This window comes from Pelophylax lessonae (genome assembly GCF_965119305.1).
Source record: "Pelophylax lessonae genome assembly, chromosome: 1".
In the NCBI taxonomy this organism is placed as follows: Eukaryota; Metazoa; Chordata; class Amphibia; order Anura; family Ranidae; genus Pelophylax; species Pelophylax lessonae.
Window position 1 is genome coordinate 182,352,898 of NC_138768.1, and position 21,499 is coordinate 182,374,396.

The following is a 21,499-nucleotide window of genomic DNA, read 5'->3' on the forward strand; positions in this document are numbered from 1 at the left end:
GAATGTTAAGCCTCATGCACAGTTGAATATGCAAATGTTAGGCCTCATGCACAGTTGAATATGTAAATGTTAGGCCTCATGCACAGTTGAATATGTGAATGTTAAGCCTCATGCACAGTTGAATATGCAAATGTTAGGCCTCATGCACAGTTGAATATGTAAATGTTAGGCCTCATGCACAGTTCAATATGCGAATGTTAGGCCTCATGCACAGTTCAATATGTGAAAGTTAGGTCTCATGCACAGTTGAATATGCAAATGTTAGGCCTCATGCACAGTTGAATATGCGAATGTTAGGCCTCATGCACAGTTGAATATGTAAATGTTAGGTCTTATGCACAGTTCAATATGCGAATGTTAGGCCTCATGCACAGCTGAATATGTGAAGGTTAGGCCTCATGCACAGTTGAATATGTTAATGTTAGGCCTCATGCACAGTTGAATATGTGAATGTTAGGCCTCATGCACAGTTGAATATGTGAATGTTAGGCCTCATGCACAGTTGAATATGTGAATGTTAGGCCTCATGCACAGTTGAATATGTGAATGTTAGGCCTCATGCACAGTTGAATATGTGAATGTTAGGCCTCATGCACAGTTGAATATGTGAATGTTAGGCCTCATGCACAGTTGACGTTCTCAAAACATCAGGAGAATGCTGTAGAAGGAGTTTTACAGCCTTTTTGCAGTAGCTTTATTCAGCTGTAGCGTTTTTTTAGCTTTTTTTTAGCAAAACTATACTTCCACAAAAGCTTATGGCTCAAAAACATAGATAAAGAATAGCCAGGTTTTTCAGCTTTTATCAGAGTTAGAGCGTTTTTGCAGTTGAAAAACTCCTCTCAAAACCCACTAGTTCTGGGTTTTTTTCCAGACAGAAAACGCCCCTGCCAAAAACTACTGATAACAACCTATGTGTGCATGGATACATAGGATAACATGCTGGGGAGTTCACTGGTTGCAGAAAAAAACGTCTGAAGCCAAAAACAGCAGCTGTAAAAACGTCCCGTGTGCAAGAGGCCTTGAGTGATTTATATGCTAGTGATGTGGCCAAAAAGTTTCACATCTAGAGAGAATGAAACAGGATGTTTTTCTCCAGGTCACTTCAAGGATTCAGCCAGGGAGGTATAAATATTCCATAGTGGCCAAGATGATTAAAATAAAAAAAAAAAAAAAAAAACACCACTGTAATTTTATGTATTTTGATTTTTTTCAAAAGCCGGAAAACAAAGCCCTGCTACCACTTGCCTGACCTGGCCAAGACCTGAGAAAGGGCTCCTTTGTCATGTCACATTCTTCTGGAAATAAATTGCCAGCTACATGTTCCCATGATAGCACATTAAAACTTACAACCTGGCAGCGCTGCAGAACAAAACCTCCCCAAAGCAGCTCCATTTCCTCCAGTATCAAGGTGGAACACAACACAATTTAGGTCAGAATGACAAAACTCAACAACCCAGGTGACTGGAGATCCTAATCACAATGACAATAAAATCAATAAAAATGTACAGAAGGGTACAACTTTGTAAACCATTCCACTCGCAGATATAGCTGACATACAGTACATAGTGTCTTTTTAAAAAACAACTTGACTTGAAGTGTATCTAAACCCCCAAAACCCAAATACAATATTTTGTAGCTTCCCAATTATTTAATGTGGTGGCTGCAATAGTTTACTTTTTATAGGCCTACCCCCTCCCCCCCCCATTATTTCTACCAGTAAGTCTGGTATTATTTTTTATATATATATATATATATATATATATATATATATATATATATAAATAAAAGACCAAGCGGTCCAGGAAAAGTGGCAGTTAGAGGGCTGAGACAAACCATTTAGCACGGATCAGAGGTCAGCTATGTAGACCTTTATCACATAAGGAATGCAAAACTTGCTGTAGCTGTTTAACCACTTAAGCCCCGGAGGATTTGGCTGCTCAAAGACCAGACCTGCTCAGATTCGGCACTTCGTGATTTTAACGGACAATTGCACGGTCGTGCGACGCTGTACCCAAATTAAATTGAGGTCCTTTTTTTTCCCACAAACCGAGCTTTCTTTTGGTGGTATTTGATCACCTGTGCGATTTTTACTTTTTGCGCTATAAACAAAAAAAGAGCGACAATTTTGAAAAAATAACAATTTTCAAATTTTTTTTTATATAAAATTCTCAAAAAAAAATGTAAAAATCAAAATGTTTTAACATTTTAGGCCAATTTGTTTTTACTACATATTTTTTGTAAAAAAAAAATTGCGGCGATCTGCGATTTTTTTTTTGCGGGACTGCAACATTGCGACGGACAGATCGGACCCCTGACTGACATTGACACTTTTGGGGGGGGGGGGGGGGGGTTAGCAGTGACATTACTACAGTAATCAGTGCTATAAATATGCACTGTTACTGTAAAAATGACACTGGCAGGGAAGGGGTTAACTTTATTAGTGATCAAGGGGTTAAGTGTGTCCCTAGGGGCGTGATTCTAACTGTCAAAGGGCATGGCTTGTGATGTAACCACAGAGACATACAATCCTACATAGCAGGATCGTATAGTCTCTGCAGTTACACCAGGGAGAATGACAGGCGGCTGATGTGTTTACATCAGCCGCCTGCCTTTCTCCCTCTCCCGGCGGGAGATTGAGTGGCCGGCAGACATCACCGATCACTCGTGCGGGGATGTCAGGGAACGGGTGGGGCGGGAGCGCGCCCCCACTCGTTCCCTGACACACGTGGATTATTTTGGTGGGGTTCAGGGAAATGAAAAGCTTAGGTTAATTATGTAGTTAGTGTGAAAATTAAATATATGAATAGTGGTGACATGGACTTTATGGCACCAATGCAAGTGATGGATCAGAATCCTTCCTATCCTAAAATGGTGTATGTTGTATCATTTTCACCACTTTCCACAAGAAAATTTACACCTTGTCACAAATAAAAGACTTCACCCCTGTTCACACCAGAGCTACTTGTCATGCGATTTGACAGGTCAAATCGTAAGACAAGTCGCACCCTATTGTTGGCAATGGCACTGTTCAAACCTGAGCGATGCCGACTTTGCCTAAAGTAGTGCAGGAATTACTTTTTCAAATTGATGTGCAATTTCAGGTTCAACTTGCATAGCAGTCTGTGCATGAAGCCGCATAGATGTCTTCCAAGTCACACTGACATGCGGCTTTGAAATCATGCGATTTAAGATAAAGTCGCACGATTTCAAAGCCAAATTTAATGTGAACAAGGGCTTATGATGACCCTTGAATTAGATTATGTAGAAGGGAATAGCAAAAAAATGCTACAAAGTTTTTAGCATACTGCTGGTTTGATTGCGGTGTCCTGAATTTTTTTTTCCTTGTGCTTGTATACAATCACATCCTCATCATGCCCTCTCTGAATAGAATTATCTCATATTAATCAAGCTTTGTTGGCAAACATTCCAAATCACCACCAGAAGCCAGCTTGTGTAGCGGTAGAAAATACTTTGTTACATACGGTCAAATGATAATGTGGAGCACATCTATTTCTGTAAGTAGCATCTGAGCATGTGTGCCTTCTGTCTGTATCTGTTGTTCATCCATACACGTGCCCTATTTACCATTATAGGTCCGGTGAAACCGGCAGATGACATGTAGAGGTTTCATGTGCTTAATACCATCTGCTCCGATCAGACACATGTACAATGGTGCCCTGTACGATATCAAATGGGTTAATCAAAAGGTGATACTCCCATTGTCCCTAAAATAATTATTTGTACCAGTTGTCTAGAAGGAAATCTCTTGATACCACTCCATTTTATACAGCCTGTAAGGAAGCCAAGAGAACCCATCTGAATCAAAGCCTAGGAAAACTGAGTGCAAGACGTAAAAGGAAGCCTTTATGCTTATAAGCAATCTGTCCACCACTACCAATGTGGTGCTCCCAAACCAGCACTGTCCGAAATGTAAGAAGTGTGTACTGAGAACCCCAGGCTACTTCACGCCTGCGTCTAAAGCGGTTTATACAGCAATTTTTGTTGTATAATGTGACAGGTCAAATCACTGCCTATTGCCGTAAATGGCACGTTCCAAAAGTAGTTCCCGCACTACTTTTGGCAAATTCGGGGACGACTTCAATCAATATCTGTGCCCAATCACGACACTACCTGCCTGGAGTTTGCATGTTCTCCCTGTGCCTGCATGGGTTTCCTCCGGGTACTCCGGTTTCCTCCCACACTCCAAAGACATGCTGGTAGGTTAATTGGATCCTGTATAAAAAATTGGCCTTACTATGTGTATGTATGAATGTGAGTTAGGGACCTTAGATTGTACCCTCCTTGAGGGCAGGGACTGATGTGAATGTGCAATGTATATGTAAAGCTCTGCCTAAATTGACAGCGCTATACAAGTACCTGAAAATAATAATAGACCCACAGAGATGTCTTTCAAGTTGCCCCCGAAGTTAAACTTAAACACAGCTTTCAAATCGTGCGAGTTCAGATAATCACATGATTTCAAAGCCGTGTTCAATATGAACGCAGGCTTAGGCTTTGATTTCAGTTATCTTAATACTGAGATTTCACTGTCCACAGGTGGATTGACATGGAAATAAATTAATTAATCCCTGGCTGGGGTGAAACGCAACAGCGGAGAAGGAGAAGGGTATGAGAGAGTGCAATGTGCTTGGATTTAATATTGTGAGCTTACCAATCTAACAATAAAGATATTTGAAGAAAATAAAAAAGACGTGACGGATTTGTGGCTTTTTCTATTTGAATTTGGCATGTTATGGAAGGACAGACCCTGTAAAGTCAGCACCCCTGGCCAGTGAAGGTAAGCCAGACGTCCGCCTGGAGTGGTAGCTTGTATTTGTATTGCAAAGCCACTAAGCTGAATCTGAAAAAAGGGTGTCTCCTGATTGGATGTGTAGTGTGACAGGGGTGTGTTACGCAGGAACTTCACTCTTACCATAAAAGTTACAACAAAGGCACCTTTAGAAACATTTGGTTAAGGCAATCTACAAACAAATACTTTTTGCATTGCCTTGCAAAAGTATTCACCCCCTTGACTTTTATCTATTTTGTTACATTACAGCCTTAAGTTCAATGTTTTGTTAATCTGAATTTTATGTGATGGATCAGAACACAATAGTCGAAGTTGGTGAAGTGAAATGAGAAAAATATATACATAAAACTAATTTTTAGAAATCGAAAACAGTAAACTGGCATGTGCGTATGTATTCACCCCCTTTGTTATGAAGCCCATAAAAAGCTCTGGTGCAACCAATTACCTTCAGAAGTCACATAATTAATGAAATAATGTCCAACTGTGTGCAACCTAAGTGTCACATTATCGGTCATTACATATACACAACTTTTTTGCTAGAGGCTGCAACACCTAAGCAAGAGGCACCACTAACCTAACACTGCCATGAAGACCAAGGAACTCTGGTAAGGGTAAGGGACAATGTTGTTGAGAAGTACAAGTCAAGGTAGGTTATAAAAAAAAAAAAAATCCAAATCTTTAATGATCCCCAGGAGCACCATCAAATCTATTATAACGAAATGGAAAGAACATGGCACAACAGCAAACCTGCCAAGAGATGGTCGTCTACCAAAACTCACGGACCGGATAAGGAGGGCATTAATCAGAGAGGCAGCACAGAGACCTAAGATAACCCTGGAGGAGCTGCAGAGTTCCACAGCAGAGACTGGAGTATCTGTACATAGGACGACAATAAGCTGTACGCTCCATAGAGTTGGGCTTTATGGCAGAGTGGCCAGAAGAAAGCCAGTACTTTCAGCAAAAAACAAAATGGCACATTTTGAGTATGCGAAAAGGCATGTGGGAGACTCCCAAAATGTATGGAGGAAGGTGCTCTGGTCTGATGAGACTAAAATTGAACTTTTCGGACATCAAATAAAATGCTATGTCTGGCACAAACCTAACATCACATCACCCAAAGAACACCATCCCCACAGTGAAACATGGTGGTGGCAGCATCATGCTGTGGGAATGTCTTTCAGCAGCCAGAATTGGGAAACTGGATGGTGCTAAATACAGGGATAGTCTTGAGCAAAACCTGTACCACGCTGTGCGTGATTTGAGGCTGGGACGGAGGTTCATCTTCCAGCAGGACAATGACCCCCAAACACACTGTTAAAGCAACACTTGAGTGGTTTAAGGGGAAACATGTAAATGTGTTGGAATGGCCTAGTCAAAGCCCAGACCTCAATCCAATAGAAAATCTGTGGTCAGACTTAAATATTGCTGTTCACAAGTGCAAACCATCCAACTTGAAGGAGCTGGAGAAGTTTTGCAAGGAGGAATGGGCAAAGATCCCAGTGGTAAGATGTGGCAAGCTCAGAGACTTATCCAAAGCGACTTGGAGCTGTGATTGCCACAAAAGGTGGCTCTGCAAAGTATTGACTTTAGGGGGGTGAACAGTTATGCACATTGACTTTTTCCTGTTATTTTGTGGTTTGCTTCACAGTTGTGGGCATGTTCTGTAAATTAAATGATGCAAATCCTCAAACAATCCATGTTAACTCCAGGTTCTGAGAAACAAAAACACAAAAAAATGCCAAGGGGGTGAGTACTTTTGCAAGGCACTGTAGATAATTGCAGTTTTTATTTCTTTGCATACAGGATCTTCTCCTCTCCACTCTTTATTTTGCACTTGTAACCATGACCTTACCTTACATCAAATCAAATAAAATCCTGGTCACATAAAAGTTGCAGCACAACTAAATTGCACATGCTCATCTCCTCCCATCAACCCCCCTCCCCCCCCCCCCCAATTAAAAAAAAAATAAAAAAAAAATAAAATTGAATGACTCAAATCTGTGTCTGCATAAGCCACAAACATTTTAATATTTAAGCCCTTTACTATGATCAACTGTGAGGACAGATGGGGATCAGCTAGATTTAAGGATTACATGTAAAGCTAAAAATTATCCCTGTCACTGCAGTAAAATGAATACAAAGATTTTAGGAAGAAAACTGTGATCTTAGCTGCAATATCTATGAAACAATTAGGTGTACCATTGTGGAGAAGGGGCTGTGGGCTCAGCATGCTCTATTTGTTCCCATCATGTGTGTATAGAGACAGTTCATTTAGCAAAGGGATCAATTATAACTATTTTAAGCGCAGTCTTTCTTCCACCATATGATGAATGGAACACAGGTCAACCAGGGACAAAAAAAAAAAAAAAGAAGGCCAAGCCACTTAGCCATTTACTGAGCTACCAATGTAGGCCACACCTTCCCAGCTTCAGATATAGACACACACATACAGGATCTAACAAAAGTGAGTACACCAGTGGCGTAACTAGAACCTTCAGGGCCCCGATGCAAGAAACGATAAAGGGCTCCCCGGACGGGGCCCTTCCCTCCCAGCCTGGTGGCAGAACGCCGGGGCCAGTCGCAAGTGCAATGTTTGTGCCCCCTTTCAATGCAGACTGACCACAGCATGCCCCCTTTCAATGCAGACTGACCACAGCGTGCCCCCTTTCAATGCAGAGTGACAACTGCGTGCCCCCTTTCAATGCAGACTGACCACAGCGTGCCCCCTTTCAATGCAGACTGACCACAGCGTGCCCCCTTTCAATGCAGACTGACCACAGCGTGCCCCCTTTCAATGCAGAGTGACCACAGCGTGCCCCCATCAATGCAGAGTGACCACTGTGTGCCCCCTTTCAATGCAGACTGACCACAGCGTGCCCCCTTTCAATGCAGACTGATCACAGCGTGCCCCCTTTCAATGCAGAAAGCCAGTGCACTTACCTGCAGCGGCGGCTTCTCCTCGAGTCCTCCCGCCTCCTCCTCAACCAATGGCATGTGCTCGCCTTTCGGCCAATCAGGAAGCGGGTCTTGGACCCGCTTCCTGATTGGCTAGGAGGATTTTTATTCGCTATTGTCACACAAATGGGTGGGCTCGTGGCGCACTGCTCTGCGTCCCGGGTCCTCCCTTTTCTGAAGCTTTTCTGTGACTCACACTGTCAGGACGGAGCCATCGGCTCCTTCTGACAGCTCCGCTGGCATACACAGGCTCAGCGGCACGGGTGGGGGGGGGGTGCATTCGCAATGATTGTGCGGGCCGCAGGTTCCCCACCCCTGCATTAGGGGGTTAAAACAGGCGGTGAGGAAGCAACATATTGCCTTTTCACCGCCTGTCAAATGCCTCTGAAAAGCGATATACGAGCATGGATCTCTTTTCAGAGGAATAGCATTTTCTTGCTGGTACTATGAACAACCTGAAAAAAATAATTACTTCTGATTGTACACATATATGGGGTCAGGATTAAAAGTAATGTGCACACACACACATAAATGCACATGTACACACATACACACACATATACATACTCATATATAAGCACATATACACACACAGACACAGAGCACCTGACAGCTGACAAGCTCCCCACTCACAGCACCCCCCATGATATGCGCCACGCACACACAACACCCCCAGATGACAAGAGCCCCACACACATCACTCCCCAGTGTCCTACACACAGCTGACAAGATCTCCCAGATGATAAGCGTTCCCACACATAGATAGCACCCCTATTAGAACAAGCAACCCACACATAATGAGCACCCCACATACAGCACTCCACAGGTGACAAGCTCCCCACTCAGAGCACCTCCCCAGGAATGGTGCGCGCACACACAACGCCTCCCAGGTGACAAGCACACCACACATTGCTTCCTAGTTGATAAGTGTCCCCCACACAACTGGCATGTACCCTTATGTATCCATACACCTATAAACACACAAACATACATACATACATGCACACACATACATATACAGATGCACATATGCACACACATATAAACACACACACATACATACACACACTTACATACATATTACATACATACATACATACATACATTACATACATACACACACATACAGAAAAGCCTTTTTAAAAACAGCAGAGAGAGCACTGTACCTTCCTTCCTGTACCTTCCTGCCGGGTATTGCACTGTAGGGGGAGGCAGAGAGCACAGCACACACTGCTTTCACTTTCCATTTTTTCTAATTTGATCACGTTCAGCTCTCTCGTCTCGGGAGGATCGGGGGAGCTCCGGTCTCAGCTCTGCTTGCTGCTCCTCATCTCTATACATACAGGGGGCCCTCTCAGGCCCCCTGCAGCATGGGGCCCGGTCGCCATGGCGACCCCTGCACGTTTGCCCCTGGAGTACACCCCTCACATTTTTGTATATATTTTATTATTATTGGCAAGAAGCAATCAATAACATTAAATTTTTTTTTTTGGGTTGATTACCGCTTTAACATATTTTAATTTACGGCTCTGAACTCATCACTGCATTACTGATCATTATGCAGCTGTGTGCATTTCCCATAGACAACAATGCACCTAGGTTCACATACGTAAAAAAATAAAAAAATGCTAGTGGTTTTTTTTTTTACCCATGTGCAGAAAGGACTAACCCATTGGTTTGGAAAAACTTTTTGTAAAAATTCTAAAAATAAATGCTCCCTAATAAAAGATTAACTGTGACCAGTTCTATCAACTGTATTTTTATAATAGCGAGTTGCAACCTTTACAACTTTTGATTTTATTTAATTCCCAATTATGACTAGAAGGGTGTTAGTTGCAAACATTTTACTTATAACAAGTTCACTCATCCCACTTGTTAGTCTTTGACTAAATCTGGCTGATACTGGTAAAACAGGTTCATGCCAAGGCAACGTGCATAAAAGTATCATCTTTAATATTTGCAACGGCAAGATGAATAATAATTACTTGTCAGTACAGTAACTGCACAGAGGAGTCATTGCTAGGTACACCAAATAGGAGTCTCCATTTGGTCTTTTGAAGAAAAACTCCACAGCACTCTTCCCATCTAATTGTACCACTAAGCCCCCATTCACACTGGGGCGACGCTACTTCGCACCGCGACCTCCGAGGTCGCGGTGCGAGCAGCGCGCCGCTACCTCGGAGCGGCCGCCACGGACTTCGTAACATTGAAGTCTATGGCGGTCGCCTCCTGGTCGCCCCAAAGAAGCTCCGGACCCTTTTTCTGAGTCGGAGCGACTTGTGTCGCTCCTATCAGAACGGGTCCGCAGCTTCCCTATGGGAGGCGACCTGCGGCGACCTGTGAGGCGACCAGGTCGCCTCACAGGTCGCCCCAGTGTGAATGGGGGCTTACCATAATTTAGAAAAACAACAAATATTTTTGTGAAAAAAATACTTCTTGTTTAAGGGTTCCCCACATCTCCAACACTTTTTGTAAAAAAAGAAGAAGATGAAAAAAAACAAGGGCAATACCTTCACATAGTGAGGCAGGAATCTTACAGAATGACCTGAACAAAATTGCAGAGTGTGCAACGACATGGCAAATGAGGTTTAATGTGGAGAAGTGTAAGGTATAGCATTTGGGGACAAAAAACAAAAGCACAATACACTTTAGGGGGGAAACCTCTGGGGGGATCAAAAATGGAGAAAGATCTGGGGGTCTTAGTAGAAGATAGACTTAGCAATAGCATGCAATGTCAAGCCGCAGCTGCCAATGCTGGCAAGATATTAGCGTGCATAAAGAAGGGAATGTTTTCCAGAGATAGAACTAGAATCCCACCACTATATAAAACACTGGTCCGACTGCATCTGGAGTATTCTGTCCACTTCTGGTCGTCAGTCCCAAGAAGGGATGTGTTGGAGCTGGAAAGAGTCCAGAGAAGGACAACTAAACTGATTAGGGGTTTGGAGGACCTTATGAAGAGCACTTACAAGCGCTTGATTTATTCTCCCTGGAGAGGAGACGCCTGAGAGGGGACATGATAGCAATTTACAAATACCTCAACAGTGATATCAACATAGAAAAAAAAACTATTCATTTGCAAGGAATGCATGAAGACACAAGGCTATACAATGCGATTAGAGGAGAAGCATTTTAACCTCAGGCTACGCAGTGGGTTCTTTACAGTAAGGGCTACTAGATTGTGGAATTCTCTACCACAAATGGTAGTTACTGCGGGGAGTATGGCTACTTTTAAAAGACTCTTGGATGTACACCTCAAGGATCAACACATTCAGGGGTATGGGAGGGGATTACGGCCACACACACACCTACAGGTTGAACTGGATGGACTATTGTCTTTATTCAACAACCACTTTTACTCCTTAGCTGGTCATATTTAGGTGGGGGCGAGCACAGACACAGCATGGCTACCAAAAAAAATTCAACTCCACACTCTGTGCCCCTTCCCCTTAGAAAGACCCCAACCTGCATACGTCATTTTTTTCTACTTCCTTTTGTTCTTATGTCCTCTGGTCAGTGAGGTGACGTGTTGGGTCATCTTTTCTCATCAGTGAACAATCCTGGAGGATGCAGAGAGCAGCACTGACATAATGATGTTAGTGCCAATCTTTGCTCTATTACACTGTAAGAGCAGAGCAACCTGCTCAGGGGGCTAGGCCATGACACCCTGGAATTCAGTGTCCTGGTCTGAGTATTGACAGGAGCCATTCAACCTGTAGTGCAGAAGAACCTTTTCCAGATTGCAGGTGAATATTGCAGCCAGAACATTATTTGTTTTCTGCAGAGGAAAATTTAAAAAAAGAAAGCCTAGAGGTCAGCTTTAATTACCAATATTAAAGCAGGATAGACATGCATCACAAATTATTCTTAATGTCCAGTTCAGGAAATCTGTTATTTTATCATTAGCTGTATTTCTAGTTTCAGAAATGTTAGATTATTTTTGGGGATCTAAACAGCTCTGGCCTAAGGATTTTATAGTTTTCAATACACTCTCTTTCAAATACAGACAAAAGAAAAAAAATTGTGATTAAACTCACTTGTATCAATTAACAGGTGCTGACAATTTAGAAATCACACCAGCAACCAATTAAAATGGCGAAAAATTGACTCAACCTTTCCGTTATGTGTCTGTGTGCCATAAGGAGCACAGAGAAGAGAAAGAGCAGCAAAGAATTGTCTGAGGATTTGAGAACAAAAATTGTGGAACTGCATGCACAATCTCAAGATTACAAGTTCATCTCCAGAGATCTTGATGTTCCTGTGTCCACTGTGTGCAACATTGTCAAGAACCTTACAGCCTATGCAATGTAGCTAATCTATGTGGATGAAAGAAAAATTGATCAAAGTTTGCAACTAAGGATTTTTCGAATGGTGGATAAAGAACCTCAAACTTCCAGAAAAATTCAGCTGACCTTCAGGTACAGGGTACAACTGTGTCCGCTAGCACTATATGTCGCCATCTGAATGAAAAGGGACGCTATAGAAGGAGACCCAGGAGGACCCCTTTGCTAAAACAGTAACCTAAAAAAGCCAGGACTGAGTTTGTCAAAACTTACCGGAGGAAGCCAAAACCTTTTTGGGAGAATGTGCTGTGGACAGACTAAACAAAATTACAGCTTTTTGGTAAAGCCCATCATTATACTGTTATCCGAAAAATAAATTAGGCCTTCAAAGAAAAGAATACAGTCCCCCACAGACAAACATGGTAGAGGTTCACTGATGCTTTGGGGTTGCTTTGCTGCTTCAGGCAGAATTCTGGGGTTCACTGTAGGGCCCAGAGTCAGAAAGTTGGATCTCTGACAAAGCACATGTCAAAAAGCACCCAAAAATGGTTTAAGACAAAGCACTGGAGAGCACTGAACTGGCCAGCAATGAGTCCAGATCTAAATCCCAAAGAGCATCTGTGGAGAGATCTCAAATCAGCAGTTGGGAAAGGGAACCTTCCTATCTGAGAGACCTGGAGCAGTTAGCGAAAGAAGAGTGGTCCAAAATTCCAGTAAAGAGGTGTAAGAAACTCACTGATTGTTACAGGAAGCGATTGAATCCAGTTTTTTGTTGGATGTGCTACCAAATATTAATTTGAGGGTGCCATAAAGTTTGTCCAGTCCATTTTTGGAGTTTTCATGGAATGTGTCAGATTTGGCTTTTTGTTTCTCTACATTTTTTGGGTCATTCCAATACAAACAAAAGCAACAAACATGAGAATGCCTCAACATTTGTAATTGCAACATCTTTCTGGGCAAAGTAGTGCATTATATGACAGAAATGTAGGGGTGCCAATATTTTTGGCCATGACTGTATGTCTCTAGTTTGATGAACATTTCCAAGAAGGTGACTTCACTGTCCATGATAGTATTGCCTGTGAAATCATGTAAAACATAACATTGTGGTACACAACATTTCACTATCACATGCTAGAAATGATCTATGTGATTAAGTCAAAGAATGCACTGGGGAAAAAAGTGGATAAATTCAATACAGCTACATTTATGGGACAGTAAATTGTAGATACAAAATGCAAAGCTCTTAAATTATGTGATAGTAAATAGCACATAAAGTTTGGAGCAATGCATGTAATTATAGAGATTGCTCCCTGTGTTATGAGACAATAAACATCCAGCAAGAGACCACTTTTGTCCTAATAAACATACATACATGGGGGGGTCAGAGTCTACGGCACGAAGAACAATGCCTGACTCATAATGTAGTGATGAATTTAAAGTTTATGTGCAATAAGACAATCACATTTCTCCTGGTAAAGAAAATCACTAGTCTTGTAGACTAGTTCATGACAGTCTCTCAAAGTACACCTGTCAGTGCCCTAGGGGGATTGAACAGGCTTTAGCACCATACCTGCAGGCACTGGGCTGTACCTGCAAATACCTTAACATGTTCTCTTCTGCTTCCCCGAAGCCCAAATCCCAGGCTGCTGTAATCTGTTCAATCTGCTGAAAGACAAACTTTGCAATGCTATAGCCTTAAGATATTGACAGGTGCACTTTAAAGCTGAGATCAGTTAAAACATTTTTTCTGGGATATAGGTTCAGTTAGTTACCCTACTTACATTTAATGAAGTATATCCCACATCTTGCCCATTGCTCCTTCACATAGAAATATTCCCCGATATGATGACAGGCCCCATTTACATTGCTGAAACTCCAGCACTGCGGGGGTTACCTTCCCTAGTTCCACCATTCCAGAAAATTGAAGTTTTGACAGCAGTCTGCCCCTTTCTGTCTCCTTCTCCATTCAGAAAATTCCTTGTAATATTTTCACAAAATGAAAGGCTTGTGAATGGGGAATGGCGGATGAATGACAGGATCACTCCCTCACACACACTACCCCTTTCCCATTCACAGAACATGTTGCATTCTGACAACAACTTAACAGGTAGATGCATAAAAAATGTAGTTGATGTTTAAATTTGCTTCGGATAGGAAAGTTATATTGTAGCTCAGTAAAACAAGAGGAAGTCACCAGCACTCCATGACCAACACAGACTCACTTATTCGTGAAATATCATATTAGAAAAATAAATCAACTCACAGGCATGCAGAGTTTCTATGTTGCATTGAGAAAGGGACGCTGTGCAGCCACTAAACGTTGGCTTATTTGATTGATGTGACATTGCACTAATAAAAGGGGTGTATATATTTGATGAAGAGTGCTGGTGACACCTCAATTTACTATGATCTGCATGGTGTCATCTATTCCAGTCACTACAAATACCCATCTATTACCAAAGACAATCAGTCCTCATTCTTTAAAAAGTGGAAGTTCAGCCAAAACCTCTCCTGCACACTCCCAGACACTGAAGCTGCCACTGGAAGCTCAGCGTGGGACAGGAGTAGTGCCGCTGCAGTATGAGTAAATACAGAGATCACTTCTTTACAGGGCTAGATAGATTAGGCTTAAGACTCGATTCACACTAGCGCGACTTGTCAGCCTGACAAGTCGCGCTCCCTCGCGGTCCATTGACTGCTACAGGACCCGTTCTAATAGGAGCGACACAAGTCGCTCCGACTTTGAAAAAGGGTCCTGTACTACTTCGGGGCGACCTCAGAGCGACTTGCATAGACTTCCATTATGTGAAGTCCATGCAAGTCGCTCCGTAGTCATGGTGCATGGGAATGCACAAGTCGCCCTTGAAGTAGTACAGAGTCGTGCCGCCCCCAGTGTGAACCAACTCTAAATGTGACACAGAATAGGTTTATCGCTCGATAGTTTTTGTCTGAACTTTCATTTTAGTTTGTATTTTATCTGTTGAACACCTTACCTTGACCACAGTTCATGCAGGGTGCTGTAGTTACCTAATGGATGGTGCCACCATACAATCATAGATAAAAAGGGATCTTCACCAGCACATCTTGGAATAGTTATAATGCAATTTAACATAATAAAATAGGCAGCCCATAGATCAGCCTTTCTCAATCTTTTCAACACAGAGGAACCCTTGAAATACATTTCTGGTCTCGGAGAACCCCTGCTAAAAATAAAAAATCTACAACTCATGACACATTAGTGTGACAGTCAGTGGGAAGGATGCCCCCCTTACAGATAGCTAAAAAGAACAATGGTGTCATTGGGAACTCATCTGAGAGGCAGAAATTGCCCATTGCTCAAGGAACCCCTAGCAACCTCAGGAGGAACCCTAGGGTTCCACAGAAACCTGGTTGAGAAACCCTGCCATAGATGATTCTATTTTCTTTCCTTCCACCACAGGCTCTGTAATACCAAAGTGCAATTGTGTTCTGTCACCGGCAGTAATCGTATGTAAAGTATCTGACAAGCTTGTTTGTACCCAAGCCAAATCGACTAATCAACTTTGGTACAATCAGCCTGCCAATACATGGATCGAATCTCAGCCGACCCATGCTAAACCAGCTGAATTTATATCTATGGAAGGCCAGCTTAACAAGAATGACAGGCTAATGGTCCAGGATCTCGCAGGACCCCTCTGCCTTAAAAAAGAATCCTGGGACCTCCTGGAATAGTGGCTCGCGATGATGTTACTTTATGTGCCACTATTATCAAGGTGTGCTGGTGAAGTTCCCCATTTTCCTGCTTTTGAGAACGCCTATTTAACGCTACAGCATCTGATTTTGTTCAAAAAAAGAGCTTGGGGTATGTAGGTTTGAGCCAATGGCTTTGGGCTTGTGTCAACAAAGGCAGCTTGTGTCAGAAAAATGCAGATTAAATGCTTCTGACACTTGACCTACAGTTGACCTTCTCCTGACCTGCATCAAGATTTTGCATCCTACAGACTTGTATGGGGGAAAAAAAAAAAAAAGCTTAGAGAAAGGGGGGGGGGGGTGGAGAAGAAGTACAGGAGTGAAAGTAGTCTTCAAAGCCACATGAGCAGCTGTACTTAAATTAAAGCAGTAGTAAACTCCGATCATTCTACCACAAATTACAAATAAGGTAATAAATGTAGTTAGTGTGAAGCTAATAGAATGCTTCTTACTTGATAAAATATATATATATTTAAAGCTCCTGCTCGTTTGCAGCTGCCGCCATAGTAACTGTTGTCTTCGCATCAAAATAGTTTTTCATTTCGGCCCTTACTCCCTGTCCATGGCCATAATCCCACACATGAGCAGTAATTCCCAAGCCAAGCCTCGTTTTCATTCCGGTTTTATCATGACAAACAAGTTCAGCGAATCATAGCCAACCTGCCTCTGAATGGGGAAGTAGTATTGCAGGATGACGGGGCTGACGCCGAGCAAAGGGAATGACGTAGCTACAGCATGTAAACATGGCCGGATTAAGAGCATCATAGGCCTGGTGCTGAGGATTTTGGTAGGCCTTTTTATGGAAATAAATAAAATGAAAATGCAAGCACTGTTTTGTTAAGCTGCCAAATCACATACCTGTACGTCGTTTGGACTGGGATGATGTTGCAGCTGCAGGCATCACCCTGGTACTGTTTTTTTAGAGCTAATGGTAGGCTTTCTTGTAATAACAACCAAGCTGATCAATTGTTATTAAAAGTGGCAGGAGGAGGGGGGGGGCGTCACCCTGGCTCTCTCTTCCCACCGGGAGACCCGAGCGACCAGCCAGCATGTCCACTGGCTGGCCAGAGTCCCGAAGAAAGCCAGAATCGGCTTTGATGGGGTCTCAATGTAATGATATCACTTCTGGGTTACTGGAGTCTTGAAGGTGCCATTCTTAAAAAATCAAAAGTATTTAAAACCCCAGATCTTGGCATTTTTTCTGCTTTCAAGTGCAAAGGAGGGACCCCGGATCCCTTCATCCATAAGAATACCTGTGACGTGCCTATTGCTGTCACAAGGGATGCTTACATTCCTTGTGACAGCAATAAAAGTAATAAAAGAAATTGTAAAGCAACAGTGTAAAAAATAAATAAATAAAATTAAAGTGCCCTCCAGTGCTAGGACACAAAGGTGAATGCGCGCGTTGGTCCTGAATGCACGCAAACCGCAATCGTCCCACACATGAGGTATCAACGCAAATGTCTGATCGTGGGCAGTAACTCTTGCACTAGGCTTCCTCTGTATATCTAAAGTAATAACCTGTAAAGGCTTTTAAAGCGCCACCTATGTATCGCAACATTTATGTTGTTTGTCGCCATTGTGCGGGCGTGCACAATTTTAAAGCGTAACATTTTTGGTATCTATTTACTCAGTGTGACAACATATTTTATATTTTACAAAAAAAAAAATGTAGTGGTTTTTTTTTTGTATTAAAATTTAAAAGAGTGTATTTTTTTTTATTTTTTTTCCCAAAAACGGAGTTTGAAAAACTGCTGTGCAAATACTGTGTGAGATAAAAAATTGCAAATCACACCAATTTATTCTCTAGGGCCTCTTCTTTTAAAAATATAGATAATGTTTTGAGGTTTTAACTAATTTTCTAGCAAAAAAAAAAAAAAAAAAGATTTTCACATGTAAAACAAAAAGTGTCAGAAAATGCCTGATCTTAAACTGGTTAAAACTAATAAAAGTGATTGTAAAGTCTTGTTTTTTTGTTTGAATAAAAATAGCAAACATGTTATACTTACCTCCTCTGTGCAGTTGGTTTTGCACAGGGCAGCCCGCATCCTCCTCTTCTGGGGTCCCTCTTCTGCTCTCCTGGCCCCTCCCTCCTGACGAGTGCCCCCACAGCAAGCAGCTTGCTATGGGGGCACCTGAGCTGAGTCACATCTCCGTGTCCATTCAGACACGGAGCTCTGGTCCAGCCCCGTCCCCTCTCTCTCCTGATTGGCTGACTGACTGACAGCAACGGGAGCCAATGGCGTGTCTCAGCCAATCAGGAGGAAGAGTGTCAGATGGCCGAGGGACTCGTGGACATCACTGGACAGAGATGTGACTCAGGTAAGTATTAGGGGTGCTGGGGAGGCTGCTACACACAGAAGGCTTTTTGTCTTAATGCATGGAATGCACCTTCTGACTTTACAACCCTTTAAATATTTAAACTAATTAAATAAATGGGGGGGGGGGTGAGAGAGGGTGCCTTCAGGTAGTTTTAGTACGGTAGTAATTTTGCCTAGCGCGCCACGGCCAACTGTGGGTGGGGCGACATTGTGGTAAGAGTGGGGGGGGGGCTGCTCACCTTTAATGTACAGGTTGATGGCAGGCTCAGTGACTGTGGCAGGCAGGGCTTGTTGTACATTCCCAATGTTGGTAGCATTTAGCAAAGGTGATGGTGGTCCAAGGCTCTAGGAGTTTGACATATGACAACAATTTACATATGAATGGCACACACGATTTACATATGACTGGCGCCTGCAATTTACATATCAAGTATGTGTACACTGCACACATAGCAGGGCTGCACAGCATTCGTGACTCACTCACATGGGGCTGGGCCTATCTTAAGGAAGGGTCCTGGAGCTGCTTCTCCAATAGCCCCTATGGTAATTCTGCCTTGCATGTAAACACTATTTTTCCAGCACAAATAACTTGCCAGAAAAATGGGACCAAGAGCGCATGCGCCAATGACATCCTTGCTCGGAAAACAAAGGTTTACACTGAAAGAAAGAAGGTAGGAAGCCATTCACATAGAGATCCCAGTTCAGTAGCTTGCAATGATTACTATGCCAGAAATGGAATAGAATGGGTTTACTACCACTTTAAACGGCCAGTGGAGAGGTTGATAAAAGGAAATCAGTTGGATGATAGGTTAAACATCTTCTATATAAAACAACAAGTCTAGTTGAATGTGATCGACAACAACTACTATCAGCTCCCCTCACCAATAACATAATTTATCCTAAATACAAAAGAAAAGAAGTTTCACACATCTCTTGCATCCTTGGAGAAGGTTTCCGTTGAGTGTAGACGTGAACACAAACCTGCAGCATTTCTACAGAATACTTCATTTAAATTAGACAAGAACTTGAAGGATGATCAATAATGTCTGCAGTTAAAACTCAGAAAAAACATGATGGATGAAGATTAACTTAGAGCGCAATGCAGTAAAAGGGAGAAAATCTTAGTGTAATTAACTCTATCATATCAATTATGAGCCTGAACCACTCCTCTGCAAAACAAAATGCAGAGTTTAAAAGACTAGAACAGCACATGATCCTGATACCAAATGCACTCCATTATCATTTTACTAAATATACACTTGGGTGGGCAACTATAAATCTAAGAGGAAGATATTCGACAGCCCATGTGTCTCCTACTGCTGATGAAGGATGCAACATTACACAGTGTATGCGGACTAGAGAAAAATGTGGTGGATTCCCATAACAGCCCATCATTTTCTATCCTAAATTGAGGAAAATTAAAAAGGATCACTTCCAAGACTTCAGAAAATGCAGAACTGGGGAAAAAAGAAAGTCTGATTAGGTTGCTCCAAGCAATAGCATTAGTTTCCCCTGCACACTTTTTCATGAATCAGCCTCAAAGGTTCACCAAAGTAGAAAGAATCAGAGGAATCTAAAGTCATCAAAGATTTGTTTTTTAGGTCATTTTCTAAGCACTTTAGTGAAAGGCGTTTGAAAGAACAGAGTCTGGCATTTGTTGAATATATGATCACACCTACATCTGCATGTCTTGTCTTATCTGCAGTCACGTCTATACATTTTTATATCAGTTATTCATGCACACACAAAAAAAATACATTTTAAAAACCGATAAAAAGAAAAAAAAATGCAATGCTTTACTGGTACTCAAACCCTTTCAGGAGAGTCACAACCTGCTGCTGCAAGGTTGACTTCCTAATGAAGACCATGTTAAAGGTCATACTGGCTAGGACTACTGAAAGCCAGCAGTTCTAATGTCCGTATGGTAAACGTGATCATGAAAACTCAACGATCATCCATAACGAAAGCAGTTCACCATCCTAAACTTCAGTATAGTTTTACAATTACCTTGGGCTTCATGTAGGTCTAAATACTTCCTTGAGCCTGTGAATTTCTGTAGAAGGATCAGGTAACTTTAAGACGCTCCAACGCCATGCACATCTCAATAAAAATAGCAAGTCATTGAACAGATTGTGTTGAGCTGGCTCCCTCACTACACACTGGAGTCTGAGAAATCCTGGAGGAAGCAATCTAATTTAAACACTGAGCCACCCCTGCAGCCAACTTCCTAAAAGGAAATACGAGTAGTCCCACCCAGCATCTTTGTAACTCCAGCATAACCTCATAAGACAGCTCGGCATAATGAGTAACGTACGCTGCCAGTCAGTACTACGCCACATGATGCCTGCCGATCTGCTGTGGGAAAGAACTAGATTCCACTCACAGGCATGTTCCTACCCCTTATAAAAAGGTGACAGCTGCTTGAGGCAACAGAATACCTAACAAAATGTAAACACTTAGGACACCCACATGGTTTTATTCAATCAAAAGTTTTCCAGTCTAGATTTTTTTTAAGTACACCTGCAATAAATTAAACAAGCCTGTATATATACACATTTCTAAAATCCAAGTTCAACTTATTATTTTTTTTCTCAGAACAAGGAACCGCACTTATATTAAGGGCTGGTACACACCAGATGCAGTCCGGGGTGTTTTTATTCTGCATCAAAAACGCATGGTCAATGTTTAACATGGATTCCAATGGCGCAGTACATTTTAGGGCTCTCAACAGAACAGGTTGCCTTTTTTCTGTATTAAACTTATCTGGAATGTGGCAGAACGCATCAAAAACACGTCGGAATGCACTTGTCCTCAATTATCCACAATTGAGATGAAAAAAGAAAGAAAAAAGGGGAAAAAACCCGCACTGGATTGCACCAAAACCACACATGCAGGGACACATCCAGAAGGCAGAATGCATATGCAGCGTCCCACTCAGGCCATGTGGGAACTGCAAAAGTATTACTTCTTTGTCATTGCTATATTGCATGTCATTTTGCATTGTTACAGCTGTTGAATCCCTGTTCATAGGCTGGTCAGGTGTGCTTCATACTTCCCACCACAAGATGGGGATAGCACCACTCTGGGATATCTATCCCAGCTCAGGTTTATCTGTGGTCAATTGTTAGTTCAGGAAGTGAGTGTACAGAGAGAAGCACCATGTAAAGGTTAGAGAAGGTCAGTCCTAAGAAGGGACAAATTGGAACTGCTCAAATCAAAGTGTAAAAGCCACCAACCGGCAGAAAGACCTTTGAGAATAAAGGTGAAGGATTTCTTAGCCACCGGCAACCTCACCAATTTCACTGGATTCAAAAGGTACCAGAAACCAAATCACTTACAAGTAAGCATTATACTGAATCACAGCCTGAGTCCAGAATTACTAAAGCCTATTAACAGTGGAT

General features: G+C 42.2%; 1 protein-coding gene across 3 annotated transcripts in view; it reads right to left on the bottom strand.

The window, feature by feature from the left end:
• The window catches only part of MCC (MCC regulator of WNT signaling pathway), a gene marked incomplete at its 5' end in the record, with an annotated part of 565,928 nt that overhangs the window by 284,761 nt on the left and 259,668 nt on the right, over positions 1–21,499 (bottom strand). Inside the window, one exon of one of the 3 annotated variants that reach the window (XM_082243689.1) lies at positions 20,106–20,332. The exons of the other annotated variants lie outside the window; for them this stretch is intronic. Within the exon in view, the coding sequence (XP_082099815.1) occupies positions 20,106–20,117 (12 nt within the window). Of the gene's footprint in view, positions 1–20,105; positions 20,333–21,499 lie in introns of those variants that run through there. 3 annotated transcript variants of the gene reach the window in all.